The 14,564-nt window shown below is 39.6% G+C and overlaps 1 protein-coding gene across 1 annotated transcript in view; it reads right to left on the bottom strand.

Annotated features, from left to right (window-relative positions):
• The window catches only part of PHLPP1 (PH domain and leucine rich repeat protein phosphatase 1), a 136,164-nt gene that overhangs the window by 21,338 nt on the left and 100,262 nt on the right, over positions 1-14,564 (bottom strand). Inside the window, 6 exon segments of the mRNA XM_039721747.1 lie at positions 3,661-3,816; positions 7,760-7,855; positions 9,729-9,789; positions 11,392-11,594; positions 13,574-13,804; positions 14,326-14,472. Of these exon segments, the coding sequence (XP_039577681.1) occupies positions 3,661-3,816; positions 7,760-7,855; positions 9,729-9,789; positions 11,392-11,594; positions 13,574-13,804; positions 14,326-14,472 (894 nt within the window).

Here is a 14,564-nt window from a genome sequence, read left to right as displayed (position 1 = left end):
ACAAATGCAGCTAAGCATTTCTGCAACACAAGCATGTGCATCAAACACTCAAACAGCACTTGGCATTCATTTGACTTCGTTTCCTCTCTCACACTTCCCCTGCATCCAGGATAGGACTGAATCCTTGCATCACAAAGAAGCAGCCACAGTGGGTGGAAATGGCAAATATCAAACAAGAGAAAATTTAACTGGGTCACCTTCCAGAACTCCAGCAAAAGCCAAATCCACCAAAACAAATAAAATAAATTCAAAATAAACAGAAAATCAAATGAGGTATGAACAGCTGAACAAAGCTAAAAACAAAAATTCTGCAGACAGAATTCTAGACAAGCTCTGAATAGCTGACATTGGCTTCACCACCACAGCTGGCCACTACCAGACACTGCAAAACAAAGCCCAAGGTTTAAGCTGTGCACATCACAGCTACAAATCTTCACCACACAAATGCTTTAAGAAGTCTGATGGCTGTTTTAAGGGTTGACACTGAAAGCATTCATTCTAAATGGAAAGGAGCTTAGGCAAGAGACAAACCCCTGCCCATCTTACCATTGTGCTTCTCCATTTTTAACCCTGCCCTGACCACTGTCACTTTTCTCTACTGTGCCCAGCTAAGTCTCTTGAAGACTCATTCATCTGGAGAGCACTTGGTGCAACAGTTTCCATGCCATTAAATGGTAGTTTGCCTGCAAGCTGCTCAAGGAAGGCAGTAAATGTCTGTATGAGAATCGGACAGTGGAAAAGGCTTCACAACAGATGCAGCAGAGGATAGAAATGAAAGGCTTCAGGAATGCAGGTGCACCAAAAAAGGTTCAGGACTCAGTTTGGGAGTTTTCCCCATCAGCTGCACCACTTGCATGAATTCTCTGTTTTTGCAGCATATGGTAATGAGAAATGAAGACACTATCTGGCTGCCTCCATAGCACTGATCTTGCCAAGAAAATCCCCACCCCACAAGAGAAATCCTTGCTAACATGATCAAGATGTGCATACTTTCAGTGCAATAAACAGAACCAAGTTCTATCTCGGTCAGAGAGATGTGTCATAGGCTAGTCCTCAATTTCTCCTTGACTAACAGTTTAAAATAGAAAATTAATTAAAAAGCAGACCAACAAAATATCCCTAATTATACTCTTCAGCAGAAAATTACCCCTTTTCATTGTTTTCTGAAGGATTAAGGCAGAAAAATCAGTGTTTATAGATTCTTGTATGAAGAGAACTGAGGTTTTCCAGTATTTGGGGTTTGGTTGTTGTTTTGTTGGGGTTTTTTTGGTGAAAGCGATAGTCTCTCTTTGTACACCAGTGCACCGATTTCCTTTCCTTCCTTAGATGTTCTAGATGTCAAAGCCCACCAGTGCATGTGCTAAAGTTTGCCCAAGGCACTTCACACCCACTTTGTCAAATATTCAGGATTGAGAAAGAAAAAGTGTTTATAATTCAGAGCATGAGACTTCATATCCAGACAAGATATCATCTGTCAGTTGCACAGACCCGAGTACCTTTCAAAAAAACCAAACCAAAACAAACCCAAATCTTTCCAAGGCTGTAAAAGGCAATTCATTTTATGCAGAGATAAAGGTACTGTAAGGTAAAGTGATTTGTCCAATGTTACACGCTGGGTAGAGACCATGGCACACCACTCAGGAGAACCAGTTCTCTTGGCACGTCTGGCAGTACAGATTGTGCTTCCCAGGGAATGCTTGGAGAAGAGAAGCATTTTACCTTATTAAAAGCAAAACAATCTCCTGCATGTCTTTCCAGACATGTTTCTGTTGACACTTAGCTCCTGATAGATGCATCCATTTGAAAACAAAAGGAAAGAAGTTTTATGTAAGAAATCCCAAACTTAAAACTCTGACATTGTACACTAATATATTAACCTGTACTGCTGTTTTCCTTCAGACTTCGCACTTTTGCAGCAGCCATAGGAAAACCAGCATGGACAAGCCATAGCATCTTAAACTAAGTTAAAGGGTAGGGATCGACAGGGAAAACACTACCCAAGCCAAGCTGGGTGAGGATCTACTTCTACTATCATCACAGGCAAGGGAGGCTGCATTGGTGATGAGATGTCAGAAAAGGTAAGCTCTGTTTATCTCCTGTGACGGTGCATGACTTTAAGACCTATGAAAACACCAGCCCTATACTGCTCAAAAGCTGCAGAGGGGAAAAAATTCCCCAAGCCTGAATCAGCCACTTAACACTGTTATTCAAAGTATTCTTTAATTCTCTCTTCTCAGCATATTCCTAGTGAACTTCTGGGAATCAATCCCCAGTCCAGGTTTTAGCTTTATAGTTTTTCATTTTGGCATCACAAAAAACTAACAAACAAACCAAAACCAAAAACATATTAAAAAAATGAACAACCAAAAAAAACCAAACCACCAAACAAAAAAACACAACCAAAAAATACCCCAACCCTGCCCTGCCTACAGACGAGCTGCAGTACAAAACAATCAGGTTCTCTGCCAAAATGGTACACTACATCCCAGTGTACCTACAACCTCTTTTTAATACAAATTTTGCAAAATAATTTCTCTCGTTGCTTTCAAAATACCAGGAGCTCTCTGAAAATAACTCAAAGGTTTCTTTTCTTTCAGAGTTAGCACATTCAACAGTTAAAGAGTTTATTTAAAATGCATCTCAACCACCAATCTAATTCTCCAAGTCAATTCCAGGAAATTTAACCAGATACTCATGACAGAATTAACAACAGTATAAAAGGAGGGGTTTTGCAATACTCTTAATTAGGAAAGTATCTTTGCCAGCGAGATCACCACCTCTTTTGCTTCTGCACCTCTCAAGATAGCCAGGAGCTTTGCATTCCTTTTGTCACAGCTAGGATCAGAACTAAACCCCCCCACAGCACACAATCTCACTGTCTGTTAAATTATGCATGCATTGAGCACTCAGAAATCCCATGACTATATGTGGAAGTGAAGAAGTGCAAGGAATGCTGACACCAAGTGGGGCCAGCCCATCCACCATCCCCAGATGATGCTACCAACCTCCTATATTTCAATCACAGTCACTTGAAGGATATGTTCATATTAAGAAAAAAGAAAACAAAACCCAAAAACCTTTTAGACTCTGATACTAAAGAAATAGCAACATAAAAATAAGAATCCAGAAATCAGATCAAGTGGTGACACCAGCTAAATTAGTGACAAACATTTAAAAAGCATAGAAAAAAAATCAAAAAGTAGGGACAGGGGAATAACTGAATTATTCTGACAGCCTTATGCACAGATTTTGTTTTGTTTGACAGGTATAAATAAGTCCTAGCCTCTGACTGAAGGGGGGAAAAAAAGCTTTCACACTTCATCAAACAAGCCTAAGAAATATGTATTTAAAGAAACTGCCACTAAACCATTTCAGTATGTGTAGTAGAAAATAGCATGTGCTTAACTCTACAGCTAGATTTCAAGAAGTAGGTGTTCAGCAGGAGCTTGGTGGGAAAAAAGAAGCAACCATATAAGGAAACAAAACCAGAATAAAAAGAATGTGCTCTGGTGAGTTGGGCAGACATCTGTTCTTACCACACAAGGCTTGGCAACTTTCAAATTAGAGGAACCTCAGATTACCCTCTGAACCAGGAAGTAACAGGCCAAGCAAGGTTCATGATATGCAAATCAAAAGGATCAAATGTCATTATAATTTTACCTGTCTGCTTTCAAAAGCAGGTTGGATGGCAGTTCCAGGAGCTGGTTGTGCTGCACGTCCAGGACCTCCACCTGCATTCGCTCGAGCCGATCTGGGAGCCTTCCTAACATGTTGTGTCCTGCCAGCAGCTTCCGCAAGCTACTATTGTAAAACAACCTTAAGAGAAATAAAAAACACCAAAAATCAGAAACATTTAAACTGAAGAGTTCCTTTGATAATTTAAATATGGTATCATGGTTCATTATAAGAAAGTGATTCAGCTAACTGATTAGCAGACGTGGTATTAATTACGCACAGATCCAAGAATGTCTTCCCACTCTACACCAACTTCTTCAAAAGGTTTTCAGAGACAGGGAAGGAGGTTCACAGATGATTCAGGAGTGAAAGTAGTGACAAAGGGTTATTTTATGGCACTGTTTAAAACATGAATATAGACACACGACAGTGAAGGAGGCAATTGCTAACAAAGGCTGCAGAAATCTGCGCATGTGGGATCCCCCTAGCTAATGCAAGCACTTCAGAAGTGGGGGTGAAATCACCAGTCACCCCACAAGCTTTATAGTGCTCTACTCATCATGTGCTGACTCATAATCCAATGCAATTCCCCACCCCCACAATTTTTCTTTTCTGTTAATACCAGACTTACATAAAGCCTCCTTTGCAGTTCTACAGCAAATGAAATTTATCTAATCGGCTTTACTTTCTTGAGTTTTTACAACCAATAGATGACCTGGAGTCCCACCCCCCTGCTCCATTTTTTGTGGGGCTAGAGAGAAGGGGACAACATAAAGAGAAAAATAGCTGTTCTGATCAAACAGTATAGCTTAAATTCACAGGATAAACAAAGGAATGCAGGCATGCACCTAAAGAAACCAAAAATAGAGCAACTCTCAATTTTGAACAGAAACCACTTTCAGCAAATTAAGGAAAAAAGATTATTCTTCATCTGCCACATGTCTTACATTTGTCTTACATGCCTGCTACTGTACTGTTTAATCTGGAGAGCCCATGCAACATGCTGACCTGCTTCAACCAAATACTCTTGAATTATTCAGCATTAAAGCAAGAATCTTCTTCCCTCTGTCACAATGACCCAAATACACATAACGAGCCTCCCACCCCCTTCCCTACAATGCATCAGGTCATGGGATTATTGTGCCAAAATCATCAATCAAGCACGTTGAGTATTTTCCCCTTGACAGATACCATCACTCTCAGTATCTGCATGCCAGTGTTAGCAGTTATCTCACTTGGCTGGATTGTCTGAGTTATGACCATGGATACAAGTCAACAGCCAGCCCTATCATTCCAGAAGGCTCAACACAGGGTGAAAAGACTTACCAAAGTGATATGCCTATCTATTATGTATTCATTATTTAACCATTTTTGGTTTGCTCTCTTTGTACTTGAAAATCTTTCAGTTATGGATTTGCCTATGTACTCTATTTTTTGAGACTAGCTAATACTGTCAACACCAAATATCAGGGCAGAAAGCAGAACTGGTTCACAGTAAAAAAAAAAAATCCCTTTGAGTTTTTTTTGGGGATGATTGGTGGCAGCACCATTTTAAATTGCAGAAAGCAGAACTGGTTCCCAGTAAAAAAAAAAAAAAATCCCTTTAAGTTTTTTTTGGGGATGATTGGCAGCAGCACCATCTTAAATGTTTTTTAAAAAGCTGAAATTGTGTCAAAATCCTCAGAGATTTTCTTCCTCCATCATTCAGAAGAACTTAGTAAATCTTTGGGGGATTTTGCTTTGTGGGGTTTTTTTTGTTTGTGTTGTTTTTTTGGTGGTTTTTTTTTTTGTTTGTTTGGGGTTTTTTTGTTTTTTTTAATTTGCTTTCTCTTATTTTTTAAGTCACACAAGCACTGAAGGACCTGGGGTGGCTGAAAAGAGGTTGAAGAGCATTTAACTAAACAAGCTCCTGATGAGCCTGGGATGCCTAGTACTCAAGCTGGGTGGGGAACCAGGATGCTGGGACTGCTCTTCCATATGGGCAGCTTTCCCACTTGCTCAATTCCCACTGGAAGTTTTTGTGAAATCAATAAATTCTAAGGACAAGCACATCATTCATCATCAGCATCTTCTCAGAAAACACGTTTGGTGTAAGCATTCCACCACCCCCTTTACTAAGAAACTCTTCAAGAGAACATAATGCTGAACACAGATAGATCTTTTTTAAAAAACACACAAGAAGGAACAACAACACATACAAACATTTATTAACTGATGGCAACAAGATCATTTTGGCAACTCCTAATTGAAGCATCTCCTTTCTCTTTGGCAGTACGATTTTTATGAATTTGTCCTGCATAGCTAAGACCAAGTACCCTATGCTGTTATTTTTCAGTACTTTTAAAGCTAAAACAGTTGCATTACAGTCCAGGGGACATTTTCCCTTTTCCCTTAATTGAGACAAATGCTAGTACAGAAACCTCTATCTCAACTGCTTCAACTCTTTGTCTTCAAGGACTATTTTTCTGTTTCAAGAGGCAAACACACAGCATCAAGTGTAGTTTGTTTAGATCAGATGCAATATTTACCCCACCAGGAATATGCTGGTCACTCAAGGCTTGAACATTTGTGTTTAAGTGTTTAAACCTCTTAGGAGAGCCCTGCTGATTCACCTCACAGGTTTTCAGAATGCTATTCTACGTGGAAGAAGTGGTAAAGAGCAGAGCACCTGAACACATTAATTCAGTTTTCACTTGCATTTACTTCATACTTAAGCATGTTAAGGTACTGGCATTTGAGTCCAGACCCAAATTTTCCCTAAAGTTTAGCAGATATTCAAAGCCTGCCTTTTGAATGGAACAGGACCTAAAACTGAGCTGACTTATTAGGAGCTAAGCTATCTAGACATATACTACAAAGAAGAACTTTCAAAGATAAGCTATTTCCTGGGGTTAATGATAAGATGGCAGGAGAGACAAGTGGGATGTTGACTGTACCTAATTTCAGCTAATCATTAATCTCCAGGAGATATCCGGTATGCCTTGAAAGTCCTGGCTGTTATGAAGTGCAAATGAAAGAAAAATGAACTTTTGCACCCCCACCTTCTGAGCTGGCACAGCTTCATTTTTTTTGTGTGTGAGCATGAACAAACAGAGGGATTGATAGTCTGCACATCAGCCTGCTAGTTTGTTTGGTAAATCTCCTCACATCCTCCTCTGCCCACATTTTTGAAATCTATTCTTCTCCTGTTTCTGATGCTAAAATGGACAAGTTTACACCATCTTACACATCCACCTGACCCAGAAAAAACTGCCATTCTTGGTTTCTGGTGCTTTTCTGTGCTGTACATCTACTTAAGGAAAATATTTGTACTTGACGGTCCTTGTGAGTCCCTTCCAACTCAGCTTATTCTGTGATTTAGTAGCTTATGATACATCATCATCTTGCACAACATCTCTTTCGAAGTGTTCAGAACAACCCAAAATGACAGCTCTTTTCCAGTGAAGGCAGGAATTTAAAAATGCCCAACATCACCAGCTAAGCAGTATAACTCACCTGGAACAGACAGCTCTCTCCAGAATAAATAATAGCAAGATTTATTATTCCAACTCAACTCCTATTTTGCTTCCTCTTGACTTCTTTTCTATCATTTATATTTATCAATTTTAAGTTTAGATTTCTGGAAAAGAGATCATCTTGGTAGTGAAGGCAATTGCTCTTGCACGAGTTTATTTGCTTGATGAGGCTTTCCCTTCTTTAAACCCTTTTTCACTCAAACAGAGCGGTGAACTGGAGGCTCCAAGCATCACTGAAACTAAATTACAAGTCCTGGATTTCTAAACTGTCATGTAAAGTTATGGTTGTAAATATTTAATATTCAGTATTAAAAATTAAGTGCTTTCCTGCCTGAACAGCCACATGAACAGCTTCAAAGTTCAAAGGCACTACTTTCCCTGCATGAAAATAAAAGAAGAAAGGCTAGGTGGAAGCTCAAGGCATGACGACACCCCACAAGGTAAAAATAAAATCAAACAAAAGATAAAACAGCCCTGACAGTCATTGGAACAAGCTAAACACTGAGTCAGCAATTATTTTTCAATTGTTTATCCTGCTCCCTATTGTGGAGCTGGTCTGCAAGACTTACCGGGCAGGCAGCTCACGTATCTGATTGTGCCCAACATCCAACACTTCCAGTTTCCTACTGTCACACACCCACTCAGGCAGGTTTTCCAGGTTATTTCTATGAATAAAGAACACAAAAAAGTCTAACTAAATTATAATTGAGATGTAAAGGCTATTAAGAACACAGCCTCAAGAGAGATACAGATACCTGCAGGAAACAAATCTGGTACATAGCATGTTGCCTGTGAGATTTTATCATCCGTCCTTCTGCAAGGGCATTACCCAGTGCAGTCAGATCCTGAGTAAGGGGGCAAGAAAGCTAACAGCAGTGTCATCTCCCTGTATGTGCAGTCACTAAGAAAATGGGGAAAAAATTGCTTCCAAATTACCAGGGGGATATTAAGAGTATCAGGGTACCAAAGCTGAAATATCTCCATGGAGAAGAAAATTTCTGAGGTGCTCCTCAGAAGATATTCACACCTTACACAGTTAAAATATCTATTCAATCTCTCAAATATACTGAAATCTATTCTACCATTCTTTTGCTATCTCACTGAACAGAGCAAAAAATTTTTTTGTGCATATCTTTTAAGCCAACTATTTTGCTTTTCTTGCATTCATCTTCACAGAAACAAACCCTTCTGGAAACTAACGTCCTGGAGGCAAGGTTTTCCAAATACTGCACCAAAAACATGCAAATAGGCCCTACGGGGCACTCCTGCATCCTGCCTTAAAGACAAAAATTAGCATCACAAGATACATGGAGGAGATTGTGAGCAAATGCACACAATTCACATAATGACCACTTGAGTCAGAATACACAGATGCAAACTGGGCATCAGATAATAGTCAGGCACTCGCAGACCTGAAGTTCAGGAACAGGACGCTTATGAACCATGAATATAAATCAATCATGTACCCATATCCTTTAGTTTATTCCTGCAATAGTCCTAAATCAAAATATGCAGTGGCAACCCAACCCCTCTTCTCAGATAGCTTCCTTTCTGATCTCAAATGTATTTCCCAAATTCCAAGAGAGCTAAGGACACCCTACCCATTTAGTTACAATGCCATCACTGCAATGAAGCACAAAAAGGGGTTTGTGATCAAAATCATGCATTCTGCACCAATATAATTACAAAATAAATGGAAGACACAGCTTTTCCAAGATCACACTTCAACAAATCCCTTACTTAGTCACACCAGTGTGTTACATTTAGGACAATGTGAGTAACTCAGGGCAGATCAAACTTCCAAGTTGATGGCCACTAGCCCAGGCAGCTCTCTAATTGTTATCATCACCCTCAACAGCGTGAGTGCATTACACAGGTTTTTTAATGGATGAGATTAACACTTTAAATGCAGATGAGTAATTTCTTAAATAAGACAGCCATTAGGCACATGTATAAATGTTTTCCTGATTCATTCCTGGAACTATAAAACAAAATAAATCACCCCCTTTTCCATTTCTTCCCTTACCCCACCTCCCTCATTAAGGTGAAATTTATGTATGCATTCAAATGGCAACTGTAGACATCCCTGCAGCAGCCAGGGCTGCAGAGAACTACGAGGAGCTGCAGGAGCTGCCAAGCTGATGAGTAAACTATCAAACCATCACCTACGCTGGGCTTACGGTGCAGACATATCCAGAAAGTAACTTCTGAACAAGTCTCAAATTGGTGTGTGTTTGAATCATCATGCTCTAACTCCGTAAGACAGGAAATCTTTAAATCATGGACACTCTTTAACTATAAAAAAATTCAAATTTTGATTTGTGCAGTAATAAAAAAAAAAGTAAACTTATAAAAAGGAAATGAGAAAGAACTGACTAGCAGGAAAAAAGCATTCTCTAACTCTGAAAATTAGTATTTTCTTATTCCAAGGTCCAATTCCTAGCCCCATTCCCACTCAGCGAGATGACAGTGAATGTCATTGTTCCAGAAGTCTCTTTGATTTATATTTCACAGGTCTAAGAAAAAACATACTCTTACCTAGAAATATCCATGTAAGTCAGGCAATTAGGAACTGGATACACATCAAGGTGAACAAGTTCTAGGGGAAAAAAATATATATAACAAGAAAAGTGGTGATAAAGACTTGCACTTAAATGACGGTTCCAGAAGAACTATTTTAAGAGCTAAACCCAGAGATTTCAGATCACATCAGTAACCTGAAAAATTTCTGAAGATATGGACCTTTGTGAACCCCTTGTGAGCTCTGTTTCTTTATTATGTTTTAGTACATTTGCTATGTTGCATTGTGCTTGCTATGACTGACACTGCATAACTGATCAGGGGATGAGAAAGTGGAGGATTTTAAAAGTTTCATGGCAAATTCTCATTTCTTCCATTTTTGTCACAAGAGCTATAATTTCACCTCCGCCGCCCTCTGCCCAGAAGAGTCAGTCACAAAACTGCTCTACATTTTTCTCACTGGTCACTTGAGATACAAGCATGGGAAGGGAACCTCCCCACCTCCCCACTCTGGAACAGCCAGTTACAGAATACCAGAGTCCTTTAGGTTATGGCAAGATCCAGAGTATTTGTCAACACATTACATAAGCCTTGGCATGCCTGTGGAGCTCCCAGTTGCAGGCAGCCTTACAGACCTTTCATAACACAACTACAGCTAGTAATGTTATTATTGAAGCAATCAAAATATAGCTCATATCCTGAGGTTTCAGGTAGCTAGTGCTTAGTGTTAAGTTTAAAAAAACCCAAACAGACATTTATTGAGCTTACAGAAAAATCAACTAAAGTGCAACTGTAACAAGCAGTTTCTTTGGAAAATGAGATGAAAACAAGGTGGCCGAGGGTAATGAGAGGACAAGCCAGGAGGAATAGCAAGACCAAAGAGGCAGTTGGTTGCAAGACATGGGTTGACTTGGATTCTCAGCCCACATTGAACAGCACATGCTCAGATTATGTTAACTTTTCTCAGCTACAAAGATCCTGGCATGAATACTTAATGAAGGCACAGGCTTAGATATTGCTAAGATGACAGCCTTTTAAAGGCAGTTCAGACTGCTCATCAAATGCACAGTTCTCCTACTTTGCATTTTCTTTATTCCACACTGAACTACTCTAAATGATAAAAAACGTGGTGCAAACTGAGTATTTTAAGTAATAGCAGTTTCCAGAGACAGATCAAACAGATCCTGTTCATGAAACACAGAGACACAGTTATGCAACTGAAGAAGGCTGCATTATTTTTATTACCAAATACGAGCAAATGAAGTTACCATTATGAATTTCATAGCTTTCTGGACAGGCTAAGCAGCTAGAAGGAGGAGCAAAAATTTATAGTGGTGGTTTGTCTCCCAAATAGGCACTTGTTCAAACTTTCTCAGTGCAGGGAAAAGCAGTAAATTCCTTCCTGGTTTTAGTACAGCAACACATCAATGCAACCAAAACAAGCGACAAATTCAAGAACCCTCCCTATTGACACAGAGAATAATTTCCAAGATTTTCACTGTTCTTAGAACTCCAAATTGTGTTATTATTTGGAAGTCACTTCCAAAGCTCAGCACACGCGAAACCCTTTTATCTAGGACTGTGTCAAGAACCTCCTGATTACATGCACTGCACTCCACAAGCATCTCACAGAGAACCAGGTACAATGACAATACCACAGCTGTCCTGCAAATACACTCACCATTGCAGGAAGCATACAGAGCTTTGAGAAAATAGCCACTGATTTTGAGGGTCACCAGCTGATTCCGTTCACAGTGTAACACTTCCACGTTGTTAAAAACTGTTGCGTCCAGCTCCCCAAGTTTGTTGTCTCGCAGATCCAGTTGGGTCACATGATGCAGAAAATCTATTTCATCAGCCTCCAATCTCCTAATTGAATTCAATCTTGCAGACAAAAAAAGGAGATTAGGTGTAGTTATAAGGCAGGCTCCTGCTGACAAACCATTGCTCGCTCTACAATCAATCAGCTGCACTGGATTAAACTAGCATGCTTTCAGGTTCTGATCAAGATTGATTTTTAATATTTTCTTCTTTGTTATGTTACGGTTTTAATTCTTTGAAAAGCAGGATAGCTATGCTCTGTAGCTTTATCCATCATGACAAAGGAATGATGACACCACCAAGCTCCTTTCTAAACTACTTTGAAAAGTACTGATGAAAAGCTCTGCAAGCTAAATATTACTGTTCCTATAAAAATAAAAGATGATCTGGCTGTTATTTGTGCCCAATAGTTTGAAAAAGAACAAAACCTCTACAATTCTTGCTGGCCTATCATCTGCTGGAAAAATTCAGCACATACAACTAACCAGCATGTATTGGAGACCCTTGCTTTACTGAAAGGCCAAACTGAGATTTATAAATTCCCATGTATTTGCTTCTTGCCTCTCCCATGTTTCACAGCAAGCAAATTCAGAGACCTGAAAAATGGGTGTTGAAAGAAAACAAAGACTATTGAGTCTGACAGATAAAGAGGACAGGTTTTACACATCTTCACTGCAGTGCATTGATATTGTTAATACTCAGTAACTTCCCAGAAGTTGTAACTGAATGAGATTATCTATAACCCCGTAAAGTTTAAGACTGCAGAGCACTCCAAAGAGATCAGTTTCAAGTTCCCAGCTCTGGGCAGAACACTAAAACCAGTACAGTAACTTCTGCTGGCCCACTAAGCCAGCTGAGCCCTCTCTACAGTAGATGACAGATACCTGCAGTTCTCCTGTTGCTCCTGCTTTCTAAGCATTGTCCTCTGTGTAACAGTTGTGTTTTTAGAGTAGCTACATCTTCCAAGTAAAAGAATAAGGATAATATGTCCCCTCCAACACCACCTTACCTTGTACATTTTCAATTTGCAAGTAGTGCTTCTTTGTGATTTCACTGAAGCAAAGCACTTCATTGTACAGCAAGTACAATATTTCCTATTTAGGTTAGTGCCACAAAGAACCACTGTTCACTGCTAGGTGCAGAAAGGATGCAGCAGATGATGAGAGGGCTGCAACTGCACCACTGGAACTCATGGCCAGGTCAGCCACAAGATCCCTTCTCTGAGGCCAATTTATTTGCTGTTAACATATGCTGTTAACATAGACATATTTTAACCCTACCAGAAACACTTCAGAATTTACCTACCTATTTTAGCTAAACTTATGCTAGCCCTTCCTAGACTGCAAAGTCTGACAGCTACATGACAGTAAAATAAGTTTTATCTTACTTTAGCTTAATTCTGTGGTTCCAAAAGCCACAGTTATACGGGACTCATGGTCCAGGACCTGAACTGAGCCTTGACCAGCTGATTGCAGAATTTGTCTTCCCCAAAGACCATAACAGTAGAGAACCAGCTCATACCAGAGCCATTTGTAATAAGAATCTCTTTGGACTCCTCTGAGGGTATCAATAAAATAACATTACTCATGGTGGACAAGGCCTTTTAATACACCAAGAAATACTAAAATATCTATTTTTGCCCTTTCACTTTCAATGCCCTTTTCTTCACCTCACAAATCTGTAACATTTCAGATAGAAGCTTTTTGGGCCAGACTATCATGTCTATTGCATTAACACCGCAGCAACACAAACTACAGGAATCACAAGCGTCCCAGGCTGTTTTCTTTGATCCTTTGGTGCAAACATCCATTTCCCCTAAAACTCATTTTTCTACCTATTGATCCCCCTAAAGGCTCCAACTTCCTCAAAGAAGAGTGCTAAGTCACAGCAAGTGCTGGGAGTTACATAACACTACCAGAAACATGGTTCAGTGGACAAACACAAGAGATTTATACCCAGAGGCAATTCTGACAGCCAAGGAGAAGCCATTTCAACACAAATAATTTAGGTTCACTTATTCTTCCCCTTTTCTGAATACCTACCTAAGATCCACATGCTTAATATGAGGCATCCTTTTTAACACCTGTAGGTTCAGGGTTTCCATGCAGTTTCCTGACATACAGAGCTTATCCATGGCAGTCAGCTTCTCCAGCACTCCAGGAATGTCAGTGAACTCATTGAAGGACAGACTCACATAGCTGAGTTGATGAATATGCTCCAATTCATCAGGAAGGGACTGGAGAAAGTTGCCATCCAGCAAAAATGTCTGCAAGCTATCAGAAGAGGGGAAGGGAGAGTGAAAAAAATGAGTGACCTGTTAAATTCACATTTCCTTTCTACAAACACACAAATCTGCTGCAGTTACAGTGACATACAATATACAAAAGGGCAGCAGAAAGAAAAGTGTTAATGAATAATGCTGTAACATGTGCTACAGAAGATATCCACCAAATAATTAAAAGCTTTGGCAGCCATGAAGTGTAGGCTGTTAGACAGTTCTATCTCCAGAACTACAATTTGTATGACAGCTGAAGAACATAAGCAAGAAGGGTTAAAAGATTTTCTTCACCATGAAGGTGACCCTTGTGTCAAATGCTGGAAGAGCTCTGAGGCACAAAGTATGATTTCGTTCCATCCGCAATTGCTTCCATATGGATCTACAAGCCAGTCTGCTTTGACAGAACCCAGTAAGTTTAATCTATTTCTCATAGCAGGAGTATGCAGAGTCATGAAATTGCTTGTTGCCTTTGTTATTGCCAGGCTGTGTATGTGAAAGTTTTAAGAAAGTACTTGCTTGTGCATTTCGCCTACAACTGCTGGAATGCTTCTGAGGGCATTGCAGGACACGTTGAGTTCAGTCAGGGTTGGGATACTGCAGACTGCCAGTGGGAAGTCTCCTAAATTATTATTCGAAAGGTTAAGGCTCTTCAATTTGGTGAATCTAAAATGAGATAAGAAAAAATAAAGGAAATAAATAAGTAATCCACACTAAGTCAACAATGATTAATATAAGGCGAGTTTGATTATGTAAAT

The sequence above is a fragment of the Passer montanus genome, unplaced genomic scaffold, assembly GCF_014805655.1.
Source record: "Passer montanus isolate IOZ18808 unplaced genomic scaffold, ASM1480565v1 scaffold107, whole genome shotgun sequence".
NCBI lineage: Eukaryota > Metazoa > Chordata > Aves > Passeriformes > Passeridae > Passer > Passer montanus.
Note: the sequence above shows the minus strand (reverse complement) of the source record. Positions and strands in the feature narration are given on the sequence as shown.